General features: G+C 31.1%; 1 protein-coding gene across 1 annotated transcript in view; it reads right to left on the reverse strand.

Moving 5' to 3' along the window:
- Positions 1-501: 501 nt before the first annotated feature.
- The window catches only part of LOC145329600 (uncharacterized), a 32,160-nt gene continuing 14,448 nt past the window's right edge, over positions 502-18,213 (reverse strand). The window contains exons 17-53 of the mRNA XM_080173892.1: positions 15,660-15,728; positions 15,294-15,363; positions 14,970-15,058; positions 14,634-14,720; positions 14,245-14,377; positions 13,795-13,907; positions 13,111-13,245; positions 12,500-12,679; positions 12,126-12,185; positions 11,798-11,917; positions 11,565-11,721; positions 11,178-11,287; positions 10,913-11,014; positions 10,645-10,737; positions 10,139-10,216; positions 9,630-9,722; positions 9,216-9,302; positions 8,699-8,776; positions 8,475-8,510; positions 8,198-8,290; positions 7,693-7,767; positions 7,174-7,292; positions 6,756-6,828; positions 6,259-6,393; positions 5,909-6,059; positions 5,582-5,736; positions 5,068-5,214; positions 4,867-4,973; positions 4,529-4,781; positions 4,148-4,287; positions 3,674-3,833; positions 2,779-2,886; positions 2,192-2,268; positions 1,764-2,112; positions 1,575-1,661; positions 1,146-1,251; positions 502-997 (exon numbers count right to left, since the gene is read on the reverse strand). Of these exons, the coding sequence (XP_080030018.1) occupies positions 1,150-1,251; positions 1,575-1,661; positions 1,764-2,112; positions 2,192-2,268; positions 2,779-2,886; positions 3,674-3,833; positions 4,148-4,287; positions 4,529-4,781; positions 4,867-4,973; positions 5,068-5,214; positions 5,582-5,736; positions 5,909-6,059; positions 6,259-6,393; positions 6,756-6,828; positions 7,174-7,292; positions 7,693-7,767; positions 8,198-8,290; positions 8,475-8,510; positions 8,699-8,776; positions 9,216-9,302; positions 9,630-9,722; positions 10,139-10,216; positions 10,645-10,737; positions 10,913-11,014; positions 11,178-11,287; positions 11,565-11,721; positions 11,798-11,917; positions 12,126-12,185; positions 12,500-12,679; positions 13,111-13,245; positions 13,795-13,907; positions 14,245-14,377; positions 14,634-14,720; positions 14,970-15,058; positions 15,294-15,363; positions 15,660-15,728 (4,221 nt within the window). The 3' untranslated portion in view covers positions 502-997; positions 1,146-1,149. The remainder of the gene's footprint in view (positions 998-1,145; positions 1,252-1,574; positions 1,662-1,763; positions 2,113-2,191; positions 2,269-2,778; positions 2,887-3,673; positions 3,834-4,147; positions 4,288-4,528; positions 4,782-4,866; positions 4,974-5,067; positions 5,215-5,581; positions 5,737-5,908; positions 6,060-6,258; positions 6,394-6,755; positions 6,829-7,173; positions 7,293-7,692; positions 7,768-8,197; positions 8,291-8,474; positions 8,511-8,698; positions 8,777-9,215; positions 9,303-9,629; positions 9,723-10,138; positions 10,217-10,644; positions 10,738-10,912; positions 11,015-11,177; positions 11,288-11,564; positions 11,722-11,797; positions 11,918-12,125; positions 12,186-12,499; positions 12,680-13,110; positions 13,246-13,794; positions 13,908-14,244; positions 14,378-14,633; positions 14,721-14,969; positions 15,059-15,293; positions 15,364-15,659; positions 15,729-18,213) is intronic.

Here is an 18,213-nt window from a genome sequence, read left to right on the forward strand (position 1 = left end):
AAAGAAATAATTAGTTAACTTGTTTTTCTTTGTGTCTCATTATTCAGTTGCCTGAAAAACATAATATAACCATCCAAAAAATAAGAGAAACAAAAAAAAATTCTTTTTCTCAGTCACTTTTTCAAAACTTTAGCTCTAAAAATCTCCGGTGTTAATGGAGGTAAAAAAAATATTTTTATATCTACTTATGTGGAATACTATGGAGAACAAGGACATATGCATTTTTTATAATTCATTGAGAAATAAGGGCTGCAGATGCTTAAAAATACTTTTTTGAGGGTCATGCTGTATGTTTTAAGTTAAAAACAGTAGTAGAACGATAAAAAATAATGTTAATTTTTTTTTAAAAATTTTTGTCTATAGTTCTTTTCAATAAGAAATACACATATTTAGTGAATATTATCGTTCTACTGCTATTTTTAAGCCTTAAAACGCACACTTTTACGGATTTTACCCGCAACCTACTTTTCCCTTCATTAATTAGGGATTTTAATCAAATACTTTTCATGTTGGTCCTTTTAAAACTTGGATTCCAAGTATTTTTTTCAGTTACACAATTGTAAAGTTGTTAACAGTCCTAAAACTGGAATGAAAATTTACAAAGATAAAAATCATGGTTTAATCCACATAAACTTGTAAGGGGTAATGCAAGAACAGAACACACTAATATCATAATCAAATTAGAATGTATAGGCTAGAAAACTAAAATAAACTCATGATTAAAAACAAACAAATTTCATAAATAAAATAAATGTAAATTGTAATAAATAACTAAAAATAAAATAAAAAGTTACTAAACAAGTGACGAATGTAGTACATGTAGTATAGGGAAGTCCATCACATTTTCTTATTGATTGATTAGACAATCTAGTTGTAACGCGGCATGATTTCTTGAATTTTCCGCGTAAATACTGACACACATGATGATTATATTTCTAAACGTGAATCACAGCTGTGAATATAAGGTGCCTCTAGACTTATAAACTCATAAAATTCCCTGAAAAATGTTAAGTTTAAAATTTGAAATAAAAACACAGTAGGTAGGAACAATTTAATAATCATGGAAAATGTAGAAAATTGTAAAGTTAAGCTAAAGAATTGATATTTCAATAAAAAATATTTTTTTTCTTTTTTAAAATACTTACAATGCTAAGTAAATCCCAGTGAAGGGAGATAAGATTGTTTTCTTTCTTCTGCTTTATTTATTTCTCTAACTTGCTCAGGACTAAACTTCACAATAGCTGCTAAAACCTGAACAAAGACGAAAAAGTCAAAATCACCTTAATCTAATGATAAGATAAGATAACTTTTCTTGTTGCAAAAGTACTTATTGAGAAATTATGAGACAGATGTCCCACAATGAACAGATAAGAATACATACAAATATTTACCTTACTAAGAATATGTGGCAGGTGTCCCACAATGAACAATGAAAATACTTAACAAACATTATTTACCTTACTAAGAATATGAGGCAGGTGTCTCACAATGAACATATGAAAATAACCCACATACAAATATTTACCTAACTAAGAAAATGTTACAGGTGTCCCACAATATTTACACATATTTACCTTACTAAGAATATGTGGCTGATGTCCGACCATGTACTCATAAAGAATATTTTTCAGGTACTCAAATTCAGCACTGTCTTCTAAGCTCTGAAATATTAAGAAAGTTCTATGCAGGGCATTAAAGAGTTTAGTTATTGGATTCCAAATACACATTTAAAAAATCCATGGCAACTGTCCTAGTTCATTTACCTGTGACGAATTATAGTGGTTAGAATGTCCCCTGTCAACAGTTGAATTAGCTGGATGTGGCTTGCTGTTAGGCACACCGAATATGGCGGGAGAATCATTGGACATGTTCATCATTTCCCCCTCGCCATCCTCCCAGCCCCAGTCACCACTGCGCGGAGCCGTATGCAACCTCTCCTCGCCAGACTGCAGGTCACGCAACCTTTCCTCCAGCTGTTCTATTTTCTTTGTCAAATTATCTTCGCGGATTTTCTGGTGGTCAAATTTATCCTGGTCTTTGTAGGATAAGTCTTGCAGTTGGTTTTCTAATCTATCAACTATGTCACATTTCTCCTTTAGTTCCTCTCTAAATCTAAAACACAAATAAGTCATTTTCTTTTAAAAATATTAGAGTAAGATTCATCTTAACATTGTAAATAAAAAATTCTTACTTTTTGACAACAGTTCTATTTTCCTCCTGCACCTGGTATAATTCAGTTTCTAGCTGCTCTCTCAAGTTATCAATTTCCTGAAGTAAAAATAATAATTTTTAAAAACCATTTTCTTTACAATGTTTTTCTTTCATTTGACTTAGATTCAAAGATTTAAACATAAAAAAAAACAGGATCATGGAATGAAAACGAAGAAGCGGGTTTAGTCGTATTTTCACTGTAGCTTTTAAAATTTCTCATATTTCTAGCCGCTGAGGAGATCTAACCATTCGGGACAATCATCAACATTTAGTATTAAATATTAGCTGCTTCCTTCATAAGTCATAAAGTCAGAGAATATCTACATATATACAAGGACGTGCAAGTGTCATCTTATTTGACTATGTCACGTGTCAATCATAGGGTGTATCACAGAGATCTGATTCAAGTTATGCTTTCAGAATTCAAGCTTCTAATAAAGATACAGACAAGGTGAGTGTGTTTTTCATAATCTAATGGTATTAGTATTTAGTAGAAATAAGACGAAACCCGCTACTTCGTTTTCTTTCCAGATACAAAAAAAACTTTGAATGTTATAAAAACTTTACTTGTGAATGTTCAGCATCCTTGACTGCCAGCTTTCTCTCCCAATCCTTGACCAGAACCTTGAGTCTTATCTCTGTCTCTTCTGTCATAGCTCCACAGTTTCTCCATACCTAATATTTATAACATTTTATCAGGGGTGTATATTCTGCACAATATTCATTTTTTTCCTCCGGCCGCAAGATATTTTATTTCCTTCCCCCCCCCCTTCCCCTTTAATTTTTCTCTCCCCTAATTCCCCCCCCCCCAATTTATCTTTATATATTGAGAAAGTATATATCATTCTCAATTAATCATTATTTAAACCATCAGATGTTTTTTTTTATATGTTAGTGAACAATATTATGATCTAACTTCAAACAAATTAGATTTTTTTCACCTAGTAGCAAAGCAACTCTATAACTAACTTTCTCTGTAACTCAGTAAGTCTTTAACGTTCTAGGAGAAATGTAATTTTCTAGACTATTATTTTATATTGAATTTTTTTTATATTTTCTATAAAGCATCCAGCTAACAATTTACTTGGTCAACCAGTCTCTCAGCCATGCTACAGAAGACGAAAATTTTTATTTATTGGAATGGTTTCATGATTTTATTTTATACTATTTAAAAGTCTCATGATTTTATAATATTTAAAAGTCACATGATCCCTCTCTTTTCCTTTTTCAAACATTACTGACCATCTGCTCTATAACTTAGTTGATCCGATTGTACATCTAAATTTTCTTTTTATTTGACTACCTATTGATTTTGTCATCCTTGTTATGAGGTCAATTAAATGGAAGATTATTGGCTTTGAGCAAAGGTAATGGATTGCTAACTGTTTAAAAATATTATTCCATACGTATTCATTTTCCTAAATAAAATAACAGGTTTCTTTCAGTTTAGATGTTAACTTACCTCAAGTTCTGCTTCTAATCTGACGACCTCAGCTTTGGCCGACTTTACTTCAGCCTCTAGCCTCGTAACTTCAGCCTCGAGATTGGCATTCGAGGATTTTTGTAGATCAGATGATGTTTGGGTACCACTATTTCCTTCCTCATATTGACTCAGCTTTTCACTAAAATGCAATCAAATTAGATGGATAATTTTTTTTGAATATTTCATTAATTCTTTTTATGAATCAATGATGATATCTATGAGAGCTAAGCTCAAAGGGACAAAGAAAATAATTGAAGAGTGACAGCAATATAAATATTGTCTAAACAATCCTCTTTGAGACTGTTATAAAATTGATTAAGTACTAGAGATAATCATATTCTGTCATTATGTTAAAAAAATACCTTTTTGATTTATAAAATATGTTTTTTATACAATGAAAAAATATAAGGAGTCCAATACTAAAAAATGGACACGAGTTAAATTCAAACTTACCTAAGGATGGCATTCTCTTCTTTTAATTGATTATAACTAGAGATCTGTTCCATTTGATCAAGACTAAGTCGTAATCTAGATATTTCACTATCTCTCTCCCCTAGCTCAGTACGTGTCTTGGCTAGCAACTTCTGTATGTCCTGAAAATATACATATTTTGATAAAATATATTTGTTTAAAAAATGGGGTCTAGCTATTTGCTGAGATACCGTAAAGTTCTAAGACGGATTAAAATTAGACATGGCGGTTACCTTACTGAGGTACAATGTGGAAATGTAACAGACTTTAAATCGCAACAATTGCCGAAAATCACTAATACTGAATTTTACTTTTACTATTTCTCGTCAAATTTTACAAATTATAATAATTTGAATAAATTACCTGAAAATCAACTCTTTCACTTTCCAATTTAGACCTCTCATACTCTACATCAGCAAAACTTTGTTCCAAATTGACTATTTCATCCCTAAGATTAACCATAGCAGCTTGAGTAGCATCCTTTTCAGCTATAGCCGCCATTTTCTCCTGTTCCACTATGGTCACATGATCCCGCAGTTTCTCAAATGCCGCGTTTAATTCTGTCATCCGACTGTTCAGCTGTTCCAAGTCGTTGGCGCGTTTTTCCTCCTCATTTCTACAACAGTGTGAATAAAAATGACAGCTTCAAATTTTATTTTACTAGTTTAACAACTAAAATACAAGGTGTAAATTTAATTTACCTTGATAAACTAAGCTCCTCTGTGAGTCCATCTTTTTCTGCCTTCAAAGATGATATTTCTTCTATTAAGGATTCAATCTTAGCATTCTTCTCTGAAGCTATTTGATCCTAAGTAAAGTTATAAATAATTTGTAAATGCTTGCATGCATGTAAACAATTTTACTTGAAATTGATTATGCATGTCCTATTAATTTTAATCTACCTGAGATCCAAAAAGATTGGCCTTTTCAGCATTGAGATCTGCCAATAATTTTTCTTTTTCATCCAGTAGGCTTTTTAATCTGTCCCTACTTTTCTGTAACTTTTTAACTTCACTTTCAGCTTTAGATAGTTTATCCTCAAATTCACCCTTAAATAGAATGTTGTCATAAAGTTTTGATATTGATTATCTGGAGATTAATAGTTAAAATTGAAGACTAAATTACAATTTAAAATTTTTGCTTTATCTTACGAAAATATAGACAGATTTTACCATCTAAAAAAAAATTAAATCATATAAGAAGAGTCCCATTGTAGTATCAAAATAAATAGTTATTAGTGAGTTTTATTGAGATAGCTTATTTTATACTGGTTTGTAGGTATTCCAAAGTGTTAGCTAACTCCAACAGAAAGTAAAAAAGGACCTTCTTGTCATTTTGCTTAAATGTGGTTTTTTCTAGGATAGGCAATTGACACACCCTAGTAGCTGCTCTTCTAATAAAAAAAACTCAAATTACCTTTGTAGTTTCAAAACCTTCCTTTAATCTTGCAATAGATTCTTGACTAAATTTGCAGCTATCTGTTAGCTCTGTTATCTTATCTTCACTCTCCTTTAGTTCCTTAGTAATATCTTCTATGGTTCTATCCTTAGCACTGATAACTTCTTGTAAATCTGTGAGTAAGTTTATTGATCATAGGCATTATTTATAATCTTTGACAACTAAATAAAAAAAAAAAATTATAATTAAGATTTTTCCTTCCATTCAACTCTTGAGTCTTTACTTATCATTAAAAATTACGTTACGGTAAATATAAACAGCTTAAAGTTTTGTATGAACAAAAACCTAAAAGTTTAGCATGCTCCTCTGCGGAAAGCTGTTCAAGCTGTTTTTTAGAGCTTTCAGCTAACTCTGACAGCTGTTCTTTAACAGATATCAGCTGTTTCTCATGTTCAGCTGATTTTTCTTCTGATATGGCTAAGGCTTCTTGAGTCTCCTAAAAACCAATTTTTCAAATATCCTAATTTTTCTTGGGACCAATACCTACCTATAAATTAAGTTATTCATAATATTTATAATTCTTCAAAACTATATTTCAGCACATGAAAATTATATTGTGATATATCTGAATGAAGGTCTAAAGTGAAAACTGAAAGTAGGCAAGGCATAAAAATTAATAATAATCTAAATCATACCTTTAAACTCTTCTCCTTTCTATCCAAAATTGACTCCAACTGTTCTCTTTTTTCATCCAGATTTTTTACTTCTTTTTCTCTTTCTCCAAGACTTTCAGAAATGTTTTGCATTCTTGTTTCTAGAGAAGCCTTCATCTAAATTTTAAAAAAGTTTCTAAGAAATAATTCTATGAAAAATGCTAGAATGTTTTTAAAAACAAGATGTACATTTTTCACAGAGAAATAAGTGAAAAAAGAATTGAACATAAATTAAAAACCAAATTTTCCTTAATTCAGTAAAAAAACAGTTGTCTTAACTTCGAAAAATTTGTATTATAGATTACAGGGAAAAATGTTAATTTAGGTTGCGAACATAGACATAGCTCATTGGTCAGTATAAGGGGGGGGGGGGGTAAAAGGGGTGGATCGTTCGTTCAGTCAGCTACAATTTTCACTTTACTAGAGTACATGATAATCTGGTGTAAGATCCAAGTAATAATAAATCCATTATTACATACCTTTTCAAAAGAGTCTCCTTTTTGTTTAATATCTTTATGCATCGATGAAAGCTCTGCAGTTAACTCATCAATTCTGAAGAAAAGTATATTTAAAATTAAAATAATGATGAGAAAAATGGCAGTTTCATTGCAGAGTGTTGAATTTTTAAGAAACCTAGTCTGCAATTGAATGACTATCTTTCTGATGACAGACATGTCTGTAACTGAAACATGGCAGGTTAGATGTAGAAGTTACCAGAAACTGCAACAGCTTTACCTAGAATTAAGGGGGTAATTTTTTTTCGCGTATTTTTCATAAAGTTGTGAGTAACAGTTTAGTCAAACAGTTATTAATTATGACCAAATGTATAAGTATCTTTAGTCATAATTTAAATTAAAAACAGTTTGACTTTTCAAAATAATACTAATAATCTTTTACCTTGTATTCTTATCTTCAAGTTGAGCGCCTAATTTTTTCTCATACTCAATGCTTTGTTTTTGCAACTCCTTAATGGATGTCTCCTTTTCTCTCTCCAGTCTGTGCCTCAATTCAACATCCTAAATAGAACAGCCATGAAAGATACACAAACAACACAAAAGTTTACAGTGTTCAAATAACATTAGATATGACAACAGGTGACAGCATATTGGTTTTATTAATAATATATCATAAAAAAGATATAGCATTTTTAGCCCACTTGGATCTTCATCAAATTTATATGTTCTCGAGAAAGTTAAAGTTAAGAATACCCCACAACCCTCCCCTTACCTCGTCCCCCACACCTACTGGATGATCGAACTGACCAATAAATGAAAAGGGAAATAGCAACCTAAATTGACGACAATTATTCCCCTGTTATACCATCCATGTATACTATAGGTATTCTATTCTTGTTTGATACCTCCTATTTAAAATCTAGAAAAATCTCGCCTATTGTGATAATATGAATTAACACACCTGTCGATGCTTGTCCGCGGTTTCTTGAAGGACTTGCTCTAATCTTTCTACTTCGTTCCTGGCTTTTTCTTTTTCCTGAAATATTCATTTTTGAATGTCTAACACTTCCCATCTACAATACAAAGTGTTACAATCGATGCCTGTTCGTCCTTCAGTCTGATTCTTAAGATATCGTTAACCGAAACGTTGTGCTTCTCAGGAAAAATATCTATTCATTATTTTTAATACAAAGTAAGAGAATGTTTGTTCGTCTGTATGAAAATTAAATTAAAAACTAGAAGGGGGAAATCCCCTTTTTATGTCCAGGGGAAAATCCATTTAAGGATAGGGTCGAAGTCATCTACCAGCTATATTTAATGCGCATCATTTTCCATCAAAATTTCATAATTTAAAGAAAACATCAGGCCTTTGCAGGCTTACATATCAATTTATGTCCCAATCACTCCTTGAATTGTGTTGAGGTGATATCAAACCTCCTCCTAATCCATCAGAAAACCAAACTTACCTCAACCTCATTACTGAATTTTTGTTCCAAAGATGTAATGTGATTTTCCAGGGTGGCAATTCTTGACTGCAGTTCTTTCTCATAGGAAACCATCTGATACATTTGGAGTCAATTTTTGTCCAAGTTCAAGTTAAGAAATCCAATAAAAAATATGATTTTGCAGGAAATTTTTAATAAATTGGTTTGACTTAGATAGTCAGTCATTGATTTTAATCTAAGGAGAATACAATTTTTTATACAAAACTTGTATTTCTTAACGTTTGGACAAAATATTTTCCTGGTCTTGCAAAGCTTGTCTTGAGGTTAGCTGCTCCTATTTTATTAAAATGTTAAGTAATAAATAAAATTATTTTAATTTAAGTGACTTTACTTGAAAGGATGGTATGGGGTTATTCTAGACTATTCTACTAGAATATATCTGCAATCTAGATACTATTATGTTCCTATCTTTCGTTTACCTTTCCCTGAATCCATAAAAGAAATTACTTCAACATTTTATGCCTTGAGACTGAAGAGTTCTTTTTCTAAGCTAATTTTCTGATTGTTTTCTTCTTCATTGGATTTACTTAACTCAGAAATCTGAATGAATTCATTATTTGATATCTGAATTCATCATGATTGGTCTTGCTTTATTTTAGTAAATTGCTTAGAATTAAGTGTCAATGGATACAATAATACAATGAATACATTAATGGATGTAGAATGTACGTACGTGGATATTATAAAAGGGAAAAAATTCTCGTCAATTTAGGTTGCTATTTCTCCCGTCATTCATTGGTCAGTTCGAATATCCAGTAGGTGGGGAAGGATGGGGTAAAATGGGTGGTTCGTTGTTTCAGTCAGCTAAAAGTTTAACTTTATTAGAGTACATGATAATCTGGTGTAAGATCCAAATAATAATACATCCATTCTTACAATAAACACTAACTAATCCATTAATAAAAAAAACGATCAATAAAAACGATAATGTTCAACAACAATTGTGGCAGTACATATATCCTTGATATAATAATATTACCTGTCTTTCTAGGCTGTTCCGCTGACCATGGCTTAAGTCAGCAGCTGTTCTAAGTTCTGACAGCTGACGCTCCATTTCTGCTTTGTCCTAAATATAAAGTAAGGTGAAATAGAAGACAATATAATCACAATCAGGGATCTTAAGAGATAAGACAATGAACGATAAATTTATGTAAATCTCCAATAAGAAAACTACCCCTTCAATAGATTAAAATTATTGGTTGAAAAGTTTAAATACTTCTAGTTTGGAACTAAGCAATCAAAATTCAATAAAGTGGTTGAGTCAACGAATAATATAAAGTTGGTATATAATTTACGGTACCAATCAATTTGCAGTCCAAAGTTCCGTCTAATTCAATACAAATCATAAAGAATTTATCTAAAAAATTAAATGTAGAATTAGAAATGTCTTTACATCGCTGTGTCTTCTCATTTCCTCTAATTCTTCATTGCTATCCCTCAACTCACGAACTTTCAGGTCTAGTTGATCTTCTAGAGTCTTGGCTTTCTGAAGAATTAATAACAAATTAATAAATGTTTACAACAGAAGATAAGCAATTTTTTATGTTATTTTTTAAAATAGAAGTTGAATCTAAATAGCAACTACGCTCCTAGAGGCCTCTTGGAGCACAGAAAGTATTTTCTTTTCAATTTATGTTAAGATCAGCCCATTAGGCGAGCAAGTTATTTTTTTTATTTTTCTTTATTTTTCTTGGGAGGGTAGTGGACCCTCCCAAAATTTAGCTATAAACCTTCTCAGGACATATTAGAACCTACACTGTAAAGGAGAACCATATCGGTTCAGCGGTTATCAAAAGCCCTTGGTACAGACATACAGACAGAAATCCCGTTACTTTTTATATATTTGTTTACTTTCATTTCAAATATAACATCTAAACTGTATCTGTTTATTTAAAATGAAACCTGTTCTAAGTGTTGCATTTTTTCTAGATTGTTATGGAGATCTTCAACTTTATCATTAGCATCTCTTAGCTCCTCAACCTAAGCATCAAAAACTGTAAAATCTTATACATATAATTGATAGATAGATACCTAAAAATGCTAATAAGAAATGCCAAAAAGGCTGATGCAAATGCAATATCAAAATGTCATTTCATTACATTTGAAAAATGTAAATAAAGATTGTCAATTCCTTAAAGTTGGTTGTAGTCAAATGCTCTTATTAAGTCAGTGTTCTTAACTATAACCAAATATATGAAATACCCTCTTTGCATTTCCTTAGGAAAAAAAACATATCGACATTAAAAATCACTAGGTAATATGAATGTTTGGAGTATAAAGAGAAATAAAAATGCAGGTTTAAATGAAAAAAACTTATACAATCTACCAAAACTAAGTTTTCATAGTCATCATTTGATATTAAGAAAACCATTTAAAATATACAAAATGCGCAAATATAAGAAAGTTACCTTAAGCCTTAGTGTTGACTCTGTCTCTGATAGTTTAGCCTCTGATTCTGATAGTCTAGCCTCAGCCTGGGAGAGTTTAGCCTCTATTTCAGCCTTTAAAATAAATACAATAATACACAAAATGTTTGTTAAAAAAAAATTATTAAAATAAAATTCAAAGCTTCAACTTTAGCATTGTAAATCTTTAATGAAAGAATATTAAATAACTTCTATTGACCAAACCCGCCTTTCATGAAATTTATTTTACCAACTTTAATATATCAAATACCTTTTCAGTTTCCAATTCATTAGATCTTGCTTCAGCTTGTTCAAGCTCAGATGTTTTAACAGCCAACTTTGCTTCCAAATCTACCAGCTTTTTCTCCTTTTCCTAAAAATTTATCCATAAATTATAGAGTCTAGTTATTACTCTCTATTTGTAGATGCAAAACTATTCTCAAGTCTCTTGATTTGATCATGAATTTGTCAATTGTATTCTGTAAACAAACACAAAAGAAAAACTGTGATTAAAATCTATCAATCTGCCTATCTACCTGTTGGCTACTTCCTTGGCTGTTCTTTTCAGCCTCCAGTGAAGTAACCCTGGATTCTGCATCTGTGAGCTTCGTCTTGGACTCTTTTAATTTCACCATGTATTGTTTGCCTTAAGGAGAGAATAACAATGAAAAAGGATGACAGCATAGGCAGAGCTAAGAAGTTGACTATTAACAATATTTCAACGACAGATAGTTATATCATGGCTAACTGTCCCAAATGTAGTGACATAGTAGTGATATTGTGTCATAAAGGCTCTCAATAATAATTTGACTCTAGAAAAGGGGTGATATATGAGAAATTTGTTTGATTTTTAGAATGTCTAATTTCTACATTAAATTGGTTAGTCAAATATTATATCATATACATTTCGTTTTATTGCTTACCTAACTCTTTTAGTTCACCAACTTTCTTCTCAAGGTCAGCTTTTTCAGCCTTGGCAGTATCCAGCTTCTTCTGCATGTCAGCCTGGTTAGCCTTCACTGTCTTTAATTCCGACTTGATAGTCTCCATCTTCGATACTTCATTGGTCAATTTTAAGATCTAAAAACAAGATATTAATGTCATTGCTATATAAAAATACTTTTATAAATATTTCTTTTTAAAAAACACAACAAACCTTTGTATTTAGCTGCTCTAAAGAAGATTCTCCATCTTTCATCTTATTTGTGATTTGTTGTAGCTGCTCTTCAAGCTGTCTCTTATGATTTTGCTCCTTGTTCAACTGCTGATCTAGTATCTAAAACAAAATGGATGGTTGTAATAGGGGACCGTAATTAGGGTACTATAAATATACAGTAACAGATTGTGCTAGCATTTACGAGCCTAAATGCAAGTTATATGAGATAATAAATACTTTTCTATTTATTACATCAGTTACTGGCTGAAGATAAAACCATTTTTTAATCAAATTCATATATATATATATATATATAGTTAGTAGTTACCTTTTGTTTTTGTTTATATTGATCCATATTTTCTTCCAAACTTTTCTTTTCTTTCTCAACCTTACAATTAAAGTAATAATTTAATTATGACTAGGATTAGAACTTTCAAGGAATAAAAAAGTGTAAAGAAAAAAATATTTTACAGCAAATTATCTGCTGGATTAAAACCGATTCTCAGCAATACTTAAAAATTATGTACAGCATCGTATTACATATGATAATACTTTCCATGAAAAACATATTAAAACAAAAAAAATCATTACCAGTTTCGTTAACCCGTGACTTTAGCCCCTCAGGGCTAGCAAAAATGGTTTGTCTTATAATTTTACATTATTATAACCTAGGATATCTGTCTATGATAAATAACTATTTACCTCGTTTAGCTTTAATTCAATCTCTTTTTTGCTATCCACTTCTTGATTTAGCTCTTCTTCAAGCTTCTTAATTTGTTGCTCGTTTACATTCAGCTTTTCTTCCAGTTGTTTGGCATGGTTGTCTTTTTCAACTAGTTTTGACTCCAGATCTTGGCTTACAGAAGAGCTTTCTGTACTTGCCTAAATATACCCTATTTATGAGTCCAATAAAAATAAAAGCTATCATGTTCTAGAAACATTATGAGAAAGGTAGGTTTATGGAAAATCGAAGGAGTAATCCTGTTATATAAAGTAATAAGCTTTTTTGTCTGAAACTTAAGATTTTAATAGTTACTAAACCAAATAAGATCTCCCTTTTAGGTAATCTTTACATTGTATGTCCTGTGATGCTTTTTTGATGTTTTAGATTTAGATTTAAGTATTTGGGTGTTTTTTAGGTAACCTCTCCTACTCCAATCAACATAGAGCCCCTTAATGTAAGGGATCCAGCCTCTAGTAAGACATATATTTCCTTATGGCTGAAAAAAAGAAGGAATGTAAGTAGCTTTTTTATTCATTAACACAATCTACAAAGTAAAAAGCATTTTTAAAAATATCTAATCGAAACCAACCTCTTTAAGTTTGCCTAAAGCAGCATCCAATTCAGCAGATTTTTCCTCCATCATTTTGCTCATTTCTTTCTCCTTTGCTTCAACCTTCTCAATCAACTCTTTGTCTTTAGCAGCAAGCTTCTCCATAAGTTCATTTTCCTGTTTTATCATTTGACATTGGCATAAGATATACCTAATCGTTTTGCAGTGTGTAAATATTAAAAGAAATGTTACAATGAGATATTTTGTAGGTTTGTAACAGGAACAAGGTATAGCCAACAAGCGAAATAAATCTAAAATAATATTGGGGGGGGGGGGGGGGAAGGTCGTCAATTCTATCATGTGTTGCCCCCCAACGAGATCTTAAATAACGTACAGGTTTTCGAATTAATTTCGTTGTTGGTATAGTCTGGGTTTGTAATTACGCATATGTATAAAATTATTTGATATTATACAACTGCAAAAACTTCCATTCCCTTAAAATTTGCTCGTTATTGAACATTACCTCTCTATTAACTTTTTTAGCTTTACTATGTCCATTTGGAATATAAAACAATTTGCTTAAGTGTAAGTATACACACTTTCAACGGCATAATAAAAACAATCATAATTAGTGTCCATTAAAAGGAAAGGTTCTTTTTCTCAAAATAACGCAAGACTAAAAAATGTGGATTCGCTAATGAGTAAAAATAATGTCAAATCATATTCCTTGTTTTTAAGTTCATCTTTGACTGTCATAACTTCAACCTCCTTCTCTTGCATTCTCTTTTTAATAGTTTCTAAATCCTCCTTCAGACTTGTCTCAACATCAGCTTTTGCCTTTAGTAATGAACATCATAATATCAAAAATGGATAAAACTTATATTCGAACATAAAAACTTTATTAAGAAAAATTGGTTACCTTAAAAAGATTAAAACCAGTTTGTTAGCCCCGAGGGACCGAAGGCCCTTTGCTAGCCAAACTGGTATTGATTTTATGATTTTATTTACAATATTCGTGAAAAATTGTCTATGATACGATGCCATACATGATATTTCAGTATTACAGTATATTTCACCGGATAAAACTGGAAATATTTCATTAAAATTTTTCTGTACCCAACCTTTAGGTACTCAATAAAAACTATGGGGTGATCATAAATTATTATGTTCATTCCTTAAGATCTTTCTTGCAGGCCTTGAGGTCAGCTGATAACTTATTACTCTTCTCCTCTAGAACTATTTTCTCTGCTTTCACAGATTGAATCTTTTCTTTTATTACTTCTAATTCTGATAGTTTTTCGGTCATCTAAAATAGGTAGAATTGCATTTTACAGAAGCAATCCACGGACAGAGTAATTTGGTTTATTATCATTGGGGATATACATTAGGTAATTTATCGGACATATTCCTTTAGATCCCTGGATACTGTGTAACATTTTTGCATACAAATGATTTGAAAAACAGGAAAAAAATTATTATTTAAAATTAACGTTCGGATGGTTGGTGGATATATCTTGTTACAAAAAAAAAAGTTACACTAAAATCTAAAATAAAAAGCTGACCTTGACTGTTTCTCCTTGACTAGCTTGCATTTCTTGTAGCTGTTCCCTTAATTCTTTGTTTCTAGCTTCTAATTGTGCTAACTGATCCTAAAGAAAACAAGGATTATTGCAATTAGAAGAAAAATATTTGGAATTCAATTGATGGTACAAGCCCTCCCCCCCCCCCCCCCCACTCCCCCCTGTTATTATCAACCGATATTTTTAAGAGGGTTCAAATTAGGGGGAAAAAATTGATATTTTAAAACAGAACGCTGTTCAAAAGAAAAAATTTAAGAAAATGGTTTTCTTTAAATATTCTATACTTCAGCATCAAAAGCCATGTGGCTCTCCGATTACCTGAAGTGTCTTAAGCTGTTTGCTACGCTGTTGTTCTGCAGATTCAGCTGCTGCCAGCCGCAGCTCTAATTCTTCCCGACCAAGTCGTCCTATCAGGTTAGATTGAAGTAGATGAACAATAAGACCTGAATCTTTTTTCAAGCATATTATTAAAATTAAACCAATTTCTGCATTTTTTATGATTCTTGAAATTGTTTTGGGGGAAAAGGTTTAAAAAAAAAAATTAAACAAATTTTCCATAAGAAAATTTACAAAATATTTTGGGGCGGGGAGGATTTCTTCCTATCCTGAAAATGAGTGATATCTACTTCAATTAGAGCCTGCCTTCTTCTTCAGCTTCGGCAAGTTTCCTGCGCAGTTCATCACCTTGCCGCAACAACTCACGTTCTACTTCCTACAAAAAGTTGAAAATAGTTTGATTGTAGAAAAAAAAAGAATGACAATAAGTTGTAAAGTCAAAAACATTACTGGATGGAAACACGTAAAAAATGAGACATAGAGCGGATGTTCAATGGTATTTAAAAATAAGAACAGATTGCTTTTACAATATAGCGGCTTGGAAGGACTAACCGATGTAGAGTAGCTTCGCTTCTAAAAAAATAGTTGAAAGAGACATAACAAAGACTTGAAATAAAAAAGGCAACAATTTAAGATAAGTTAAATAATAAGGTAGAAAAATCAAATAATCACCTTTTTATGAAGAACTTTTATTCTGTTTCGTTCTTGCTCAAGTGCTGCTTCCTTTCCTCGAGATAACTCCTTACAAGAAAATTAACTTTAATGACACATTTACAAGAAAATTAACTTTAATGACACATTTACAATTGTAAAATTATTCAAATTGATGAAAATCCCTAGATATCAGCCCTCCACTTCTTTAAGTATTCAACGTTTTAATAATGTTCAAAAAAGGTAAAATTGATAGCAAAAGAGGGGGGGTAATAATACAGTAAGTATAGGCTTTATCTTTGGACTGAGAGGATAGGTTATAAAAGGAAAAATCATTCATATATGATGAATTTTCCCAAGTTGAAAGATTTTTTGGATAGGCCTTCAGGTTCAGGAGCTCCAGGCCTCCAGGTTCAGGAGCTTCAGGCCTCAAGTTGGTCTCTGGACAGGAAAAAATAAAATAAAATCTTTTGGAAGAGATAAAGGTCAACTTATTAAACAAAATATGCATCTTTTTTCTTCAAATATGTAAATAACATTTCAAAATATGCATATTTTGTTATATAAAATGACCTTTAATTCTTCAAAAAAAAAAATTGATTTTGGTGTTACCTGTCCAGAGACAACCTGGAGGCTTGCAGCTCCTGAACCTGGAGGCCTATCCAAAAATATCTTAAAACTTGGGAAAATTTATCATATAAGAATTATTTTATCCATAATAACTTATTCTCTCAGTCCAAAGATAAAGCCTATACTCACTGTTTACGCAAATGTGTCAAACCCCCCCCCCCCCCTCTTAATAGAAAACACAAAAATTCAGCCCTATAATACTTTAAGTATTCAATGGTTTACTAATGTTTAAAATGTAGAATTCTTAGCTTGATGAATAGGCCACACAAAAATGTAATTAACTTGGCTGCTTCTCGAGATATACGATCATTAAAAAATATATATATCTGCCTTTTGAGCATGCGATCTAAAACTTTCTTTGTCCGTATGTCAGCTGTTAATGCTTAAAAGACATTAGATAAGTATGCAAAATTTTTATTTAATCGACTATTACCTACTGAAGAAAGATAACTAATTTAAAAATAATTCGTTGACTTTTAAGCATCTACTTTCAGACTGTCATTTTGTAAGATTTTAGTTAATTTTTTTAAATGCTATAATATTTATATGCTTAGTTACTTAAGGATGCTGTTTTCCTTAGGCATTTAAAGTAAAAACCAACACTTGTTAAAAGTTCTTATCGCAACAAAAAGAAAAATTACATTTCATGCAACAAAGGGTAATTAGACATACAATAAATAAACACTTATATATGCATTCAACTAGTCGTTTCACCCCTAGCCTCTATTAAAGTATAAGGGGAGGTCAGGAAAATAGGCTAAAACAGCCCCACGACATTTATAAAACTATACTGTAAGTACACTTCATTCGGACCAGCAACTTTCGAAACAAAAAATACCTTATTGCTTTTATCATAGGGTTACATAGCTTAGTAAATACATTTTGTCTAACTAATCATATTTATCTATGTACATTAGACTAAAGTGTATTATTATATTTCCAAATGTGTGTTATGTGTGTTATGATTAAAAACATATTAGTATTAGAAATTGTAAAAAAATATGATAAATATAAAATACCCCCCTTTAATTTTCACTACCTACAAATGGCAGATTATAATTTGAAATGTGTAAAAAACTAGTACATTGAGGATTGATTTTGTGAACTTTAATTGGGCCTGAAGCACAAATAATATTACAAAATACCTAAGTACCAAAACGTATGTACATTTTCATATCTACTATTACAACATGCATAACTAATCAAAATATAAAATAGTAAGAATGACTGTGTCTAAAAGTGGTGGATATTTACCATCCTAAATGCTTTATTCGGGGAGGGGGATTAACATCCCCTCCCCTTTGTAAATCTAATACTTTCAAAAAGTTTTGGGGGTGCCTACAGCAACAAAAACAAACCAGTAGGTTGCGGGTAAATTCCATAAAGGTGTGAGTTTTAAGGCTTAAAAACAGTAGTAGAACGATAATACTCACTAAATATGTATATTCCATATTGAATTTTTTTTAAGTTAAACAAAATTGTGAAAAAAACGGGAAAATCATCGAATGCTTCGCTAATGTCAAACTGACAATAAGAACAAAATTGACAATTATAAAAAAATTATAGGAAAGAGTTTAAAAAATTACAAATAATGCCAATTATTTCAAAGATATTAATTTTTAAAAACATTATTTGATTGTCCGTGGTAATTCTTTGTATTATATGTTAAAAATTAATTTTAGTCAGCTTGACATTAGCAAAGCGTTCGGTGAAAATTTCAGGGGTTTTTTTAAAACAATTTTCAGGTATTGTTAACTTATATATTTTTTTTGTCTATTGTTCTATTCAATAAGGAATAAACATATTTAGAGAATATTAGGTATCGTTCTACTTCTGTTTTTAAGCCTTAAAACTCAAACCTTTACGGAATTTACCCGCAACCTACAACAACCTTTACCCTACCCCTTTGACGTCTTTGAAGTAAAATCTATCCTAATAAATTCAA

The sequence above is a fragment of the Acartia tonsa genome, chromosome 10, assembly GCF_053477335.1.
Source record: "Acartia tonsa isolate MP-2025a chromosome 10, ASM5347733v1, whole genome shotgun sequence".
NCBI classification, from domain to species: Eukaryota; Metazoa; Arthropoda; class Copepoda; order Calanoida; family Acartiidae; genus Acartia; species Acartia tonsa.